General features: G+C 50.6%; 1 protein-coding gene across 1 annotated transcript; it reads left to right on the top strand.

Annotated features, from left to right (window-relative positions):
• Positions 1–4598: 4598 nt before the first annotated feature.
• RAC2 (Rac family small GTPase 2) lies at positions 4599–13332 on the top strand. Its single transcript, XM_084206351.1, has 7 exons — positions 4599–4725; positions 7571–7642; positions 8853–8970; positions 10400–10462; positions 11136–11295; positions 12184–12318; positions 13065–13332. The coding sequence occupies exons 1-6, from the start codon at positions 4691–4693 to the stop codon at positions 12312–12314; spliced, it is 579 nt and encodes a 192-aa protein (XP_084062477.1). The 5' UTR covers positions 4599–4690; the 3' UTR covers positions 12315–12318; positions 13065–13332.
• Positions 13333–15573: the final 2241 nt, after the last annotated feature.

Below are 15573 nucleotides of genomic sequence, written 5' to 3' on the forward strand. Positions count from 1 at the left end.
GGCATTCCTCCCTGTGCCTCCTGTGCCAGGGACCAGTTTTTCTCCTCAGATGCTCCCTGACTGCACACAAAAGCTTAAATTTGAGCAGGAAATATCTGTAGTTCTGGTGGTCATGATGGAAAATATCAAATTAACAATGCGCGTGCACTTTTCTGCTGCTTGGTACAGGCTTAAAATACTTGTGTAAATAAAAAGGACATATAAATATTTCCTACTGCTTTCAAGGGCATAAAGGCAGGGACAAAGTGCCATGTATTTCTCTGTGCTAAACATATCAGCTGTATTCCCACAAGTCCCCACAGAGCAACAATGTACAGGTCTGCTCAAATTCAACAGCCCCTTCAGGAGGCTTAGGCTGCCATTCAGTTTGGGCTTAGGGACTACAGTCTATTTTAAAGGTAGAAAGATGGTGATTATAAAAGGCCATAGGCAAGAAGAAACCGTCTTATAAAGATTACAGAAGGGTCACTTAGAGGCTGATAAACTTGAATGAAGAGCCAGAGAGATTTTTTTTTTGTTGTTGTTGGGCTTGAAAGTGCAGCAAGATTGAAGCTTTATGCCTTTGAATAAAATGGTCGAAGGGAAACACAAGATTTTACTTTGGTGGTTCAGGAAATATGAGTCTTGTAAAACAGAGTAGCTAAGAGTACTAAGATTTTCTTAGTACTCTAAACTAGGTCTTTTCACTTCCCTGGTGCAGCCTTCCTAGAAGACATCCTCTCTTACAAGTAAAGATGTGTATGAGATCTATATTTATGAAACACAGTGTATCTAATATCTGATAACATACAGAGAGTGCTAGCAGGGAGGGGAATCAAGTCATCATGCAGCTGACACTCAAGTTTGAATTTACACATATAATCTTTAGTCCCTGTTACCTTCCTTCTACAACAAGAAGGTGAAAAATGTTGTTCAACTGTCTAAGCACCTTGTGGGAAAAAACGCACAGTGAGATATTGATCTGTATTTATTGATATTAAAGTGGCACACTGGTATCATCAGCATGATGGGGGTTGTCACTGGCTGATAGTAAAATGTCCCTGGGAATGAAAACCCACATCAGCATCGCTGGGGACCAGCAGGAGTACAGAGAACCAGATAAGGTCAAGCCACAAAGCTGTGGTATGATTAAGTGTCTGCGAGCAATTTCTTGACTGAGGGGAGTACAAGTATGAAACCACCATCACAAAGAACAGGAAGCCCAAAGGTTTGTGCCTTCTCTTTACCCAGCTCTTCTGCTTACCCAGATCTATAAGGGAAAAGATGAGGAGGAGGAGGAGGAGGAGGTGGAGGAGGTGAACCTCTTCCAGTGCTCCAGGTAGGAAGATGGCAGCAGAAACGCTGTGTTTGGCCAAAGTGGAAAGGCTGAGAGCAGTCACACTCAGAAACAGAGAAACCTCCCCAACACAAGGTCAGGAAGGCACCACCTGTCCCTGATTGCAGTAGGGCTGGTTCCAGAACAGCCCATGAGTAGGACAGGCACAAGATTAAGTAAGCACCTTTTGCAACTTGAGTTGCTTATGATGCATGTAAATGTTGGTGGCTTGTCTTCAGTGAGGCTGGTCTGGAAACTTCATTCTTTTTCTAAGCATTTGTTTTATAGAACAAATTTAGGCTGGAGAGGAGGGCCGTATCAGAAAAGAGACCCTGTATGAAACAACTCCACAGCCTCTCTAAGAGGGACTGCAGAATGTCATTGACCACTTCAGTCAGGATCTGAGCTCTTAAGTCAGGACAGGCTTTTCAAGCAACTGTGGCAGTCTGAGAAACCACAGCAGTGACAGGGGGAGGGGAAGTAGCAATGGGGAGGAGTGGGAATTTTGGAAAAGAGAAGCAGCAAAGCAAGAACTAAAAGCAGGAGACAGATGATATGATGTGTCAAAGGGGAAGTGGGAAGGTGCAAAAGGAGAATATAGGAAGTCGGGACAGTTTGCAGCCCAGGCAGGCTGAAGCAAATTAATGTTTACCCTGGTGAGCACCCAATGCACAGAGAAAAATTCTCATGGCCACTCGGGACTGCCTGAGAAAGAGGTCACATCAAAAAATATCCAGGGTGATGAGAAGACATGCTGTGACCATGTATATGCAAAGAAATGGGCATTGTGCTGCCTCCATGAAAGAATCCTCCCTGCTATTCTGTCTGTGCTGAAGGACAAGCCTCCTGCTCAGCCCCTGCCCTCCTGTACAGGGCTGTGATGTGCAAGCATCATTTCTGAAAGAGCCCTCACTTTTTTTCTGTCATCCTTGAGGGGGCAGAACACCCCAGAAAGGGAGAGATGGGTGCCCCTCATTGCTTTGGATCCCTGTTGGGGAAAAGCAGTATCATGCATTTTATGCCTGCCCTGCAGTCTCACATGGGTGCCATGCAAACCCAGCACATCTGGGTCGCTCTGAGCTGAGCCAGCTCAGGACCCTGAAAGCCGCCCAGAACAAAAGTGTCTCACTGAGCAGTTAATTCCCATTAGCATCTCCCTCAAACTCAGCAAAGGGAACAAGAAACCCCAGATGTGTGCCCTGCCGCACATGCAGAAGGAAACTCATGTCAAGAGCACCTCTTGGTGGTGTGAGAGGAGATCAGAGCAGCTGCAACACATCTATATATGCTCAGTCTGGGGTTATGAGCCTGTTTCCTGCAGGTTCCTTCCTTTTCCTGCAGCATGTACAGTTGAAAAGTATCAATGCAGCAGGTGCCAGTTGTTCTTAGAGTGATTACTGTATGTGTTATTTGAGTGTAATATCCTATTATTAAATAATCCCATTTTTAAATGTGATGGAAAGAAGCACCCTGAAAGCTTTTAGGTAGATCCCTGCTGTCCCTCTGCAGAGACACTGGTGGAGGAAGGATGTTTATAGATTCACAGCACAGACTTCTGACTGGACAAGAACTAACTGTCCATTGCAGTTGCAGAGAATTATCTTGCAAAAGTAATTTTCCCAGAAATGGGCTCTTGACAGGACTTCATAGCTCACTGCTGGACATGCAGATTTATGGTGTTTGACATGAGGCCCACCTGTATGTGGGTTCTCCACAACAATCCCTCTTCCCTGACCAATTAAACTGATCTTCACTGGTCCCTTCCACAGTGCCAGTCCCACAAGCCCATATGCCACACTGCCAGGACAGAAGCAAACAGTGGTGTTCAGGTGTTCAGCAGGTCAGTGGTCCTTGTTCATCCCTGCCACCAGGTCCTAGAATGGCTTTTGTCTTTCCACCAGTAGCATTCTCTAGAGCCTGATACAGCTGCCTCCTAACTGAGTTAATATATTCTGTGCCTGCCTGTCCTTTCCAGCTCCCCTCTGTAAAAGCCTTTGTCCCTCTCTCTTTTGTCCTTCTCTGACCTGGATTCCTGTGTCCCATTCCTGCTCTCACTTGCAGAGGTGTCAGTGGGCTTCCTTCCTCCCCTTTCCCTGCCACCCACAGAGGGAACACCTCGTACAGCTGGTCGCTTCGAGCTTCTGAAATAGCAGCAAGGCTTGGAACCATTCCATGGCTGGAGGTGTCTGGGCTGCAGCCAGCGCTGAGGGACAGCCGGGAGCGCCCTCCTCCAGAGCAGGTCAGTCACAACAGCCTCCTGTGGCTGCAGCAGCAGCACTAAGGTCATCTGCCTTTGGAGAAACACTTTACTCAGAGTTCCTTCCTTCAGGAACATCCTGGCTGCAAAACCACTCTTCTTGATCTAATTGGCCTCCAAATTCTTAATTAATTCTGTGCCACCATAGCCCATCTTCTATAAAACCCATCCACTTATGAGGTCAGGCTGGAGCACACAGATGTGCACACGTACACTCGTTTCAAGGCTTAATGTTGCATGGGAGGAGAAAGAAGGAAGAGGAGGCAAACCCTCATTTCAATAAAGACAGGGGTAGAGCTTCCTGGGATCATTCTGCTCTTCTCTCTTTGTTCTTAGGGTGATTGCTGTCTTCTTCTCGATGCTTAGCTCTAAAAATCTTTTATTTTCTGAGGGCAATGAGGACTGCCTGAGAGAGTTGGGGTTGTTCAGCTTGAGGAAGAGAAGGATGTACTAGTAGTCTGGGCAGGTAAGTGAGTGCAGCAATACCTTATCCCCACAGCAGAGGAGGAACAGAGCAGCCATTTGGTCACAGCTGCTTTCGAGAGGCTGCATGATTTCCTTGTTCAGCCTTCGCAGAGCATTGTTCCTTGCGATGTTTCACCCTTGACACTTAGGGGCATTGGGAAGACCTGAAAAACCTTCATTACCCCTCATCACCCTAGTACTCCTACCTCAGATTCCCTTCCCTGCTAACACCTCCTCCAAAGCTTGGATGATAACGGAGGGAGGAGAAAACCCACCCTTCCACATTCTCGCCCCGCTTCTAACCCTTGTCCAGCTTCCCTGGAAAAGCAGTTTGGTGCTCCCCACTGTTCACTGGGATGAGGTGGGAAGGGAGTGGGTGAGACAGGCAGGGAGAACGAGAAATATTACAGCAGCCGTCACCCCGACCAAGGAGTCACAGCGGCTCCGCCTTCAGCCCGCGGCCTCTGCCACAGCGCTGCGGCTGCGGTGGAGGGGAGGGACCCGAGGGTGATCACCGAGAGAAGTTCCTTCTTCCACTTCCTCCCTCCTTGCAACCTGCTGTTGATACCCACATTTGCCCATCCCTCCCTGCTGTTTGCCTTGGCCTGACTTCCCTTTGCCTCGGGCACCGTCCTCGCCACGGGTCCGGAGCCATGCAAGCCATCAAGTGTGTGGTGGTGGGAGACGGGTACGTACCTGCGGGTTTGCGGGGCTGCGGGGCGGGACAGCCTGTCACCGGGGGCACGGAGAGTGCCAGATGCTTGCTGAAACTGCCCCGCTTGGCTTCTGACCTCCTGCAGCTTGCTTCTGCTGCAGACATGCTCTTCCTCCCTCGCCGGGGCAAGGGACATTCCTCTGGGAGAGCGTGGAAGAGGGCATTTCGCAGGGCATCTGCACGGAGATGCTGATCGTGCATCTGCGTTTCCATCTGCCTCCATGGGAAGTACAGCAGGTCTGTCCCATGCACGGGAGGTGATGGTGATGGTGCTCCTGCCGGATTCAGCTTGTAGGCAGGAGCTGGATTTAAAACCCATTAGGTGCAGGTGCTCTCCTGCAGGTGAGTGGCTCCTTGAAAGCCGTGTGCTCGCTGGGAATGACTGGGAGAGGGCGTGGCACTCTGGTCCTGGCAAGATGTCTATATTCAGCTTTTCCCAGCAGATTAGCCCTGTACTGGGGTGTGCTGGCAAGGGCCCTCTGTGGTCACAAGGAGAAGGAGCTCATTCCAGTGAGATAGGCACAAGTATAGGGAGCTTTGGGAGTGGGAGCCAACAAAACCTTGCCTTCACAACATGATGGCTTCTCTGCCTGTGTCCCCTGATGCCTGGAAATGGCCTGATCCACACCAACAATGAGCTAAGCAGTCATCCCTGCCCGGGGCAGAGCAGTCTTCTTGCCCTGTGGGATGAGTAAATGCAAGGGAGGGAAGGAGGAGAGTCTGTGCTTGGAATGGAACAGCTTAATTTCACCTAGAAGCTGGCTAGACTTCTCTGGGGCAGCTGTAAGGTGGCAGATGAAGAGACATTTACAGCAGTGCTGCTCCCCACAGTCACTTCCTCCTTTAGACCTCGCCTGGGAAAGAAGATGTCTGCACACATACATGTCAGACATGTTCTCAGGGGCTGGGGCAAGGGGGCGGGGAGAGGGGATGAGGAAAGCAGAGCCCGAAATAAAAACTGTTACCTCTAAGAAAGGTCCCCTGAAGACTTTAAATTGGAGCTGGATAAACAACTCCACTGGGCATTTATCTGTTACCCAGCTCCCCAGCCCCTCACACACAGCACCAACTCTGTAGCCTTCCCTGGAGGCAGCATCCCCTCACATCATGGTTAACCCCACCACAGTCCTGTGTTACCAATAGCAGACTGTTGTTATCAGTAACAGTTCTGCTCTCAACCCCTCGGACCTCAATTCCTCTTAAATGCCTTCTGTCTCATCATTTTGCTTCTCTGTACACTGCACCTCTGTACACCTCAGCCCCCATTGCTCTGAGCTCTTGGTTCTCCACCCCTCCCCTCCCTCCCGGCGTGCCAGCAATGTCACACTCTTGGCTCAACCCTAACAACCACAGGGCCTTCTCCTATCACTCAACCCACGTGTTGTCCCATAGCTGTTTTCCCCCCATGTCCCCTCCATCTGACCTCTCAACATGCCCTGGCTTCATCACAGGAGGCCGCAGATGCCACTGACCTCCGCTCTGTGTTGTGACCTTCCCCCCTTCCCTGACCCTTTGGGCAGCTCTCTGTTCAACCCCGCCAGTTCAGAACCTCCCCCTCGTCCATGACTGATCCACTGGCAGGCCCACTGATCTCCTGAGCATTTCCCACAGAGCTTCACCTCCCTGGATAACTCCATGGTAAAAAGGAAGCAAGGCACCTGGGGACAGAGCAGGGACTTAGAGAGGAGGATCTAAGGAAGGGGGGTGGCAGGAGGAAGAAACAAATGTCAGAGCATGCTGAAAACTCAGCTTCCTCCTCAGCCTCCCCACCGTCCAGCGACAGAGGCAGGTGCCTTGTGACCAGGGTGCCATCAAGGACACACAAAAAGGCAGAGCTGCAGCCCTGTGGCTGGGACTTGGCAGGTACAGTGGGGTGGTCTGAGAGTCCCCAGCAGCAGTTCCTGTGCCCGGGAAAGACCTCTCCCTCCTTGTGGGCTGTGCTACCTGGGGCAGGCTGCTGTCCCCACCTCCATTTCCTGTGTTCACTACTGAAACAAGGCCAAGCTTTCCTAGGCCACACAAACAGCATCCAGAAGAGGATTCTCTTTCCAACACCTGTATTGGCTGCTTTATTTTCTTCCAGCTCTTTCCCTCACCACAGGCTTCAGCTTGCCCACAACACCTTCCCCCCCGTGATAGCCTCACTGCTCCTTATCCCACCAATGCTCTCACCCAGTCTGGACCGTGCTGCTACCTTGCACTGCACCCTGCTGCAGCAGGCTGTGGGGGAGGCTGAGGGGAGGGGAAGCTTCTAGCTCAGAGACACCACCAGCAGCCTCCATCAGCCGTGAGAGCAGGCACCTTTCTGGCTCCTTACAGCTCTCTGTGCAGGTCTTGCTGCAGCTTACTGCAGATGGGAAAGACTGGGTAAGTCAGTAAAAGTTGCTACTAGTCCCTGGCCACGGCAGCTGCAAAGCAGGAGTGCCTGTAGTCGAGTGCTGAAGCTGGCGTGGCAGCTTTGTCATGGCACACCAAGCCAATGCACCTGTCCTGGCTGTGAGCATGCTCTGCAAAATGGGCTCCCACCCCCATCCCAGAGTGGATGTGTTTCACCTGAGCCATCTCTGTACTAGACCGTAGAAACAAGCCTTCATGCTCAAAGACAACAAACCGTTCTGGGCGACACCCTGTCTTTCTTCCTGCCAGGTTTGTAACCTGTGGTTGTGCACTGTCTGGCCCTGTGAATGTGTTTCTGCTTCCAGGGGTCTCTGGACAGGGCTAGGTCAGAGGTGTGGAAGGATTGCCCCGTCTCCATCTCACCCTAGCAAGACTGCCTGCACTGCCATGAATTCCTGCCATTGTTTTCTTTCTCTTCCAGGGCTGTGGGAAAAACCTGTCTCCTTATCAGCTATACCACCAATGCCTTCCCAGGAGAATACATCCCCACTGTGTGAGTAATTCATAAACAGGTCCTGGAGTGGGTGGGAGGCATGAAAAGCAGGATGTGAAGGGGCTCAGTGACCCCTTGTTGTGCACTCCATGGGCCACAATCTCCATGCCAAATAGAGAAAATCCAGTGAAGGTCTCACCAACTTTGGATCTGTTGCCTTTCATGAGAAGCAACCTTATAAAATCCTGGTATAAATGGGATATTTGGGAGACTCCAGCCAACTCAAGGTCCATCTGCTTGCTAAGTTTAAAAGTAGCAGATGGGATCCTGCTGGCCAAAACAAACAGGCACTAGGCTACAACAACTGGGCCAGACCCAAGAGAAGGCAGGTGGATGGACATGACACCCCACTTCCTTCTCTGTCCAAAGTACTTGCTGTCATTGGAGCAGTCATAGATTCTGCAGGGAGCAGAATCACAGGAGTGGTTGGAAAAGACCTCTGAGATATTAGGTCCAACCTCTAGCCAAGCCCTGCCAAGCCCTCTACTAAATCATGTCACTCCTAAAGTGCAAATGCCATGAACACATTCTAAAGACCTTTGTGTTGGTTCCTCCCTATCACTGGTTTCCCTTAATCTGGGAAAAAACAGTACCAAAAGGACCAGGAAGTAAAATTTTCTAGGATGAGGGCAGGAACTTCTCTGTTGCTTTATTATCCTTTTTTTTTCCCTACCAAGACTTTACTTCTAAGCATGCAATCCTGACAGTTGTTCTAAAATATTTCAAGCTCAGTTGTCAAAGAGTGATGGGATGCATTGTTCTCAGTTCCAGCAGGGCTGTTGAGGAGTGCAGCAAACTGCAGAGACATGGATTCTTCTTCACTTCTAAGAATAAAACTAGGTTTTAGAACACAGAAGAAAGACGGGGGCTTGGCTCTAGAGCAGGCATGGTTGTGGGAAGGATATTGGGGAAAAAAATGAGAAAACGATGTGTGGACTTGCATGCAAGGTATCAAAGGTGTAGCTGCAGCCAGGCACCTGTCCAGGACAGCTGAATGATGGGGAGGAGGTTGATGAGTGGGAATTCCATAAAGTGGAGGTTAACAGGAAATCAGTGTCACCCAGGTGAGCTGAGAAGAGGAATCACCAGCCTTTGCTCCTGGGTGCACATAGTGAACCTCACCTGGGTGCACATAGTGAACCCCACCTACACTACTGGAAGGGCTCCCTCTTCTCTTGTCTGAGGCATGGCCTACGTCTCTGAATTTCAGATTTGATAACTATTCTGCCAACGTGATGGTTGACAGCAAGCCTGTAAATCTGGGACTGTGGGATACGGCTGGACAAGAGGATTATGACAGGCTGAGGCCGCTCTCTTACCCGCAGACGGTGGGTCACACTCCATGCCCCTCCTCCCTTCCTCCCTCAGCTACATCTCCACCCCTCCCTGCAAAACTCAGCCTGTGCCACAGAACAGTGACAGGGTTGTTACTGCCTCTCCCTGGCCTTTTATGAGAATATCTCTGTTGATATACAACTGCCTTGAAACCAAAAGTTGAAAGATACCTTAATGATATTTTGGAGCCTTTATCTAAACTCCTGTAACTGAGCAAGAAAACAAGACATTCAAAGACACTCTTGAGCCCAGCTGACACTGACTTTGTGTGAGGCAGGTGCCTTACACAGCTCTGGAAAAAATCTTCCCTTTGTAAAGTTAAGGTGGTTCATGGAATTTAAGAGCTGAGGCAGGAGCTTGTCACATTTCTGTGAACCCCACTCTCCTGACTTCTGCCTTCTAAAAGAGATATCGTTTGTGGGCATGTGTTTGATCTGCTGGCGCCTCTAGCAGAACAAATGGGTGCCTCAGATACTGTGTTCACCAGTCTTTCACCACACTGACAGAGTGATTTCAAGGTTTGAGGATCACCTTCCCTGGAGAATGTTGTTTCAAGCAGTGTTTTGGCAGGCTCAAAAAGACCTTGCTGCATCAGACGTTAGTCTGAAGGTTGCCACTGCAGTCAGAAAGGTTAGGAATTGATTAGAAATTATTTGTTTGAGCAAGGTTCAGCCACCTAAAAATCAGACACCTGGTATAAGATGGTTTTGCCTGCAGTCAGTGCAAGCAGGTCTGTTTCTCAGCAGCATGCTTGCATTCACCCTGGCACGTATCTCAAGGGTAGGTGGAGGAATGTTTCTCCAAGGTTTTTGTCTCTGATGGCTGTAGAGCTATGGAAGTGGATAGGCTGGGTCTGGCACCACTGCTCCAGCTAGGTGAAGCTGGATGAAGTAGATATAACCTTGATGAGCTGGTATGGTTTTGGTTTTGTTTGGTTTGCTCTGGTTTTACCATGCCCAGGAGAATCGCTTACCTGGAGAGCTAAAACTGCCTCCTCTGAGTCCTGTGTGTATACTTTTTAGGCTGAAACTAGGTCTGTCTCAACTGTAGGCAAAATTACTTTGGCCTGAAAGCCCTCTGGTGTTCCGTGAGAAATGAGCAGGAAGCTGTCAGGCCGTTTCCCATGAGGATGAGTGTGCCAACCACAAAAACCCCGTCCTCAGAGTTGACCATTTGGCTCTTCTGATAATGGTGGCTATGGTTACCATGACTCAGGGGAGCAGAGATCTTTCTCTCTACTGGAGGCAAGAAACAGCAGTCAGGACTTTTATATTATAGAGAGAGCTTTCCCAAGCACAACCCTCTGCTGCAGAGGGAGGGTGCTGCCCACGCAGACCTTCCCTCCCCTCCCCCCTCCTTCCTGCTTCATCATGCCATCCCATGCTCCCATCCTAACTCTGCACCATGGTTGTCTGCCTGCAGGATGTCTTCCTGATCTGCTTCTCCCTTGTCAGCCCGGCATCTTATGAAAACGTCCGTGCTAAGGTGAGACCCTCTCCTGGTCCACCAGGGGCTGAGGGAGGTGAGGTTGGTGGTGGTCTTGCAAGAACAGTGATTATGGGTGGAGAGTACCAGTAAGACATCTAGGTTCAAGAGGTCATACCTCTCTTCTGTTAGTCAGAAACCTCCTTCAGATGCGTTTTCTGGTTCAGTTAAAGAAGGCAGCCAACTCTACTAATGGGATAGTATTCATCTTGCTGGGCTATTGTGCTGTCAGATCACAGACTTATATTCTGGTGCCATCTTTCAGCCAAGGCTGTCAAAGCACAGACACACAGGACTGGCCCATAGGGTATAGAAGCAGGTACACACAGGTTTTAGATGGGGAGTGAGGAAAGAAGGGAGAGATTCGTGAACAGAGAACGAGAGTGTGTTCCTACCATGTTAATGTTCTTCCCTGGGTGGAAGGGTCAAGGGCTGAGAACAGCTGGTGCTTTTGCACAACAAAATTTGAGTTCCCTGTCAGGAATTTTGCCTGAGGACCCAGCAAGAGGAGTTGGCCTTGGCCAGGCTATAGTGCCCAACAATGGATGTGAGAAAGGACAGGCTGTTAGCTGCCTCGCTGACATTTTTTTCAGGAGTGCCTCTTTGTTTTCCCATGTGCATGCCCATGTGTGTGACCTCTTCTCACACCTTTGGCATTTTGCTCCCTTGCCAGTGGTTCCCTGAGGTGAGGCACCACTGCCCAAGCACTCCTATCATCCTCGTGGGCACAAAGCTGGATCTCCGTGATGACAAGGACACCATTGAGAAGCTGAAGGAGAAGAAGCTATCCCCCATAACGTATCCTCAGGGTCTTGCTCTGGCCAAGGAAATAGGTATGTGTTTGGGAATCATCTTGGACATACTGAAAGGAGAGAGGCAGAAGAAAAGGGCTCCACCTCAATTTAACGAGGTTTTTGTAGTGGTATTGCACAGTGGTATCTCTGAGGGACACCAGGAGACACATCCAGGATCACAGGACAAAATGCACTTCGGGAGACTCAGGAAGGAGATCTGCTTCTTGAGAAAGGCTCAACCCCTCAGCCCTCTGCTTTCTGCCTCTCTCTGGCCACCATCCTCCGCATACACACATAACCACACTTTCACATTCTCCTCCCCTTTTACTCTGCTCACTTCTATCTGGGACAGTATTTTTTCTGTGCAAACTACAGCTGCACAGTGGGCAGAGGCCACTCCTCCGTATCCGGAGAGGCAGAAGAGAGGCTTTTAGCCTCTCTCAGGAAGAGTTGCAACTGCAGTTTCCTGTCTCTGCTTCTGTCTGCTGGGGCTTATTCGTGCAATCCCAGGTATGGGGGTCTCACCCCACCATCCAGCTCTTCTCAGATGTGGCACACGGAAATGGGAGAGAGGGTGAGAAACACAGCTTGAGGGAGTTTTCAAGATGGAGCTCAGCAAAGGGAGTGTCTGGCCAGGATGACATGGTCAGACACACACAATAGCTCTGCTCTGGCTACATGGGTAGCCAGTAGGCAAACCCAGGTCTAGTGCAGCTGGCAAGCTTTGCCCTGAAGTCAAGACAGTCTGGGTGAGTGAAACGTGTCCTGATGATGTGTAATGTCTTTGATCACCTGAGATGTGTTTATTCAGCTTGGGCAGGAGCCAGGTGTCGTGCTTTCTAGCATAAGGAGCAGAAACCTGGGTATCCCCTCTGCCTACCCCAGCTGCCTTCCTCCCCAGTGCAACACCTGCTTTCCTCCCGGCAGACTCTGTGAAATACCTCGAGTGCTCGGCTTTGACGCAGCGAGGCCTCAAGACGGTGTTTGACGAGGCCATCCGAGCAGTCTTGTGCCCGCAGCCCACCCGGACAAAGAAACGGGCATGCAGCCTCCTCTGAGCAAGTAAGTCTGACAGGGATCCCTGGGAGTGACACCAGTGGTGCTTTCCTGCTCCTCAAGCCAGACAGAAAGATGCCACCAGAATATAACTGGTGAGGCTGTTGGAATGGGTCACTTCAAGGAGAGAGAGGGAGAAGCCAATCCTGCCTGGGGAGAGGACAGGACGTGGTATGATGCACCTAGGACCAACTTCCCTCTCCTTTCTGCTTGACTGTGGGCAAGTTTGTTCCCATCTCTTGAAGTGGAGCAGCCTAGGATTTTCCACATGTGCCCTTACAGAGAAAAACTGTCTGTCAACTTCTGCTGCAGAGGGAACTACATCCAGGCTGCCCTGGGGATGACCTGCCCTGAGACCTATGAGGCCATAGCCTTTGCCTGTAGAAAAAAAAGGGAAAGAAGAAGTTGTTCATTATTCATGGCAGTTGCCAGTGGCCCTTCCTCTTACCAAGCCCTGCTCACCTCAAGGGGTTTTTTGTGTTGTTCATTGGCAAGTGGCAGCTTCTCCTGCAGGAGTCCTTTACTCCTCACATTGTCCCTACCTGTCTCCACTTCAGTACAGGGCAGCAGAGGGAGGAGAGAGGCTTCAGAACAAGAGTCAAAGCTGGTCAGGGCCTGATGAGAGAGAAGAGCGAGAGCCCACTAGTTTGGACCCTGTCCCTTCATACCCCCACCACCACCAGAGCAGAGGGAAGGAGAGCAGGAAAATAGCTGAGCTGGTATTATGAGGTCTGTCATGTTTTTGGCTATAGATCCCGGTCTCGTCCTGATGCCAGGCGCTGCTCAGCACACAGGAGAGTGATGGCTCCAACAGCTCAGAACTCAGCACCTCGGGGTTTTTCCTTCTCTTTCCTTCTGCCAGCTTGACAGACTGCTGTGGGTGTGTAGCACTGGTTTGTGTGTTCGCACAAGGTCCCCGCTCTTGCCTCGCCTGCCCAGCTGCCCCTTCCCTTCCTTCCGGGCCCCTGAGGTGACAATGTAGTGAATAAGATGTAATAAACAGACTGTCCATTCCTGTCATGTCCGTGATGTGTTGCACCTCGGGGGACACAGCCCGGGAGCCGTGAGCAGCGGGGTTGGGCTGGAAGCAGCGCCCAGCTGTGCCCTCCCTCGGCAGCGACAGGCAGCCCCACGGGGAGCCCGCTGGCTGCAGGACGATTGAGAAGTTGCTGAGTTCTCAGCCGAGCCCCCCGCTTTCCTTCTGCCTTTCCTCTTCCCCGTCTCCATGTGCTGAAAGGAAAAGTTGTCTCCCCTCCGTGCCGCACACAGGATGGGATGCAGGCTTTGGGAGGGGACGCCTGGAGGCAGACTCCTCCCCGTGGGGACTGCCCCCGCAGGTTGCTGGGGACATCTCTTCACCAAAACATTGCTGCATTAATCCTTCTAAGCTCTGGCACTCTCTCACACTGCCAGACACAGGCAGAGTGAGAATAGGAAGGGGGGGGAGGGCAGGGAAAAAAATTAAAGAGGGAGGAATGAGTCACCAGTCCAGACAAATTGCCTCCAAGACACTAAAATTAAGCTGAAGAGAGTGGTCCCAGCGGTACCATGGATCTGGCAGCTGTGAGCACCTGCTTTCCTGATGCATTGCAGGGACTTCAGAGGAAGTGTTACAGGGTGGCTGCTACTGCCACTTCTTGCAGGAGAGGGGACAGCTCAGGGTGTGATGATTGGCACTGCAAAATCCTGCAGTCCTAGGGGGGCACAGAGGAACTACGGAGTTGAGCCAGATCACTGCTCCTGGATGCAGCAACGCTTCTGAGCTTCAAAGGCTGCTTCCTGCACCGAGGAGGTGCATTGGTGATGCCAGGTGCAAGCAGACACAGTGAAGCTCCTGAGGTACCCTGCTGCCAGAGGGATTTCTGCAGTTCCAAGTCATGGTCAGATCTGAATGAGGCAGTTAATTTGGTGATGTGACACATTTCCTACTGATAAAGTTCAGAGCAACCCCTGGCAGGCATCCTGTGGCAGGGAGTTCCACAAATATTTGCACTGCACATGGGCTGCTGGATGAATTGCCCAGGCCCCACGCAAAGGTAACACAAATTATGTCAGTGTAAGTCCAGAATAGTAAAAATGAAGCCTCTGCTATGGGCATATACCTGTGAAAGGGCAAGGGACACAAAGTACTTGAAAATGGTATCTAACCTCCTGTAAGCATCCTAAGCATGATTCTAGGCAATGTGTTCCCAGTGGTTTATTACTTCTCTCCAGTTTTCAAGCCTTGGCTCTTGCCTTTTCAGTCTGCCCCATCCCCTATAACATACAGGAATGCATATGATGTGTGTGGAACAAAATTCATGTATCTGCCTACCTGTGGAGGGGCACAGGCCGAGCTCTCCTCCCAGCACAAAGCACAATTTAAGCAGTTTGCACAGTCCCCCACTGGAGCTGAGGCAGAGAATGGGACACGACTGAGAGCATTGAGGGAGTGATCTGAAGACCTGGAATTTGTGATGCTGTGACTGTGCTTATGCAAGGTTAGCAGGACTGTGTAGAACTCTGCTGTTTCATGGATGTTTCTTCTAACGAAGGAGCTTGGGGGCTTCTGCATGGTGCTGCAGACACCTGCCCTGCCATGGTAGAGAAAACCTCTGGGTGTTACCCGTGCCATTCCTTTCCCAGTGAGGATTCCTCTCTCTTCTGTGTCTCCAGACAGCATTGTGGCCAAGTTCTGGCCTAAAGAGGCCTGGCAGCTTTGAAGTTCTGTACTGCCTTCATCAGCTCACCCTTGAGCAGCTCTGGCTGCATATAAAGTTACCCGAGTAGGTTTGGATGCCAGACCCTGGCTATGTTGTGCTCGAAGAGATACTGCTTTCTTTTGTTAAAGTTGGAATTTGCCCTAGGGGCTCAAATGCTCACAGCAGCAGTGCCAAGTGTCAGGAAATGGGTGATGCACAGCACAAGGAGTCACTGATGTTGGCTGCAGGGCAGGAAAGGGGGCAAGAATGACAGGGAAGCCCTTTGTGGAGGGAATGGGATGGAAAATCCTTCATAGAACAGCTGCTCTCACAAAGATTAATTTCTTTCTCAGATCAATTTCTTCTGGGTCTGTGACTTCCAGCAGAGATTAAATTTGGTAGGAAAGTTTGGGGCTGTTAAACTGGAACATTTTCCCAATGAAGATGCAAAAGACCATATATGGAGCCAGGGAAAGGAAAAGAGTTGAGAGAGACAGTCCCCTATCTGCCCGTCTGCCCTCACCTCCATTCATCTGGAGGTGCTCACAGGGCAGAACAGAAGGGAGAAGGGTTTGTGTGC

Source organism: Fringilla coelebs (assembly GCF_963513975.1).
Source record: "Fringilla coelebs genome assembly, chromosome: 5".
Classification (NCBI taxonomy): domain Eukaryota; kingdom Metazoa; phylum Chordata; class Aves; order Passeriformes; family Fringillidae; genus Fringilla; species Fringilla coelebs.

Bases quoted from the DNA above. Each gene is read 5' to 3' on its own strand.
- RAC2 (XM_084206351.1), top strand. From the start codon at position 4,691: ATGCAAGCCATCAAGTGTGTGGTGGTGGGAGACGG. The intron at 4,726-7,570 runs GTACGTACCTGC...TTTCTCTTCCAG, and splicing joins TGTGTGGTGGTGGGAGACGG to GGCTGTGGGAAAAACCTGTC. The intron at 10,463-11,135 runs GTGAGACCCTCT...CTCCCTTGCCAG, and splicing joins ATGAAAACGTCCGTGCTAAG to TGGTTCCCTGAGGTGAGGCA.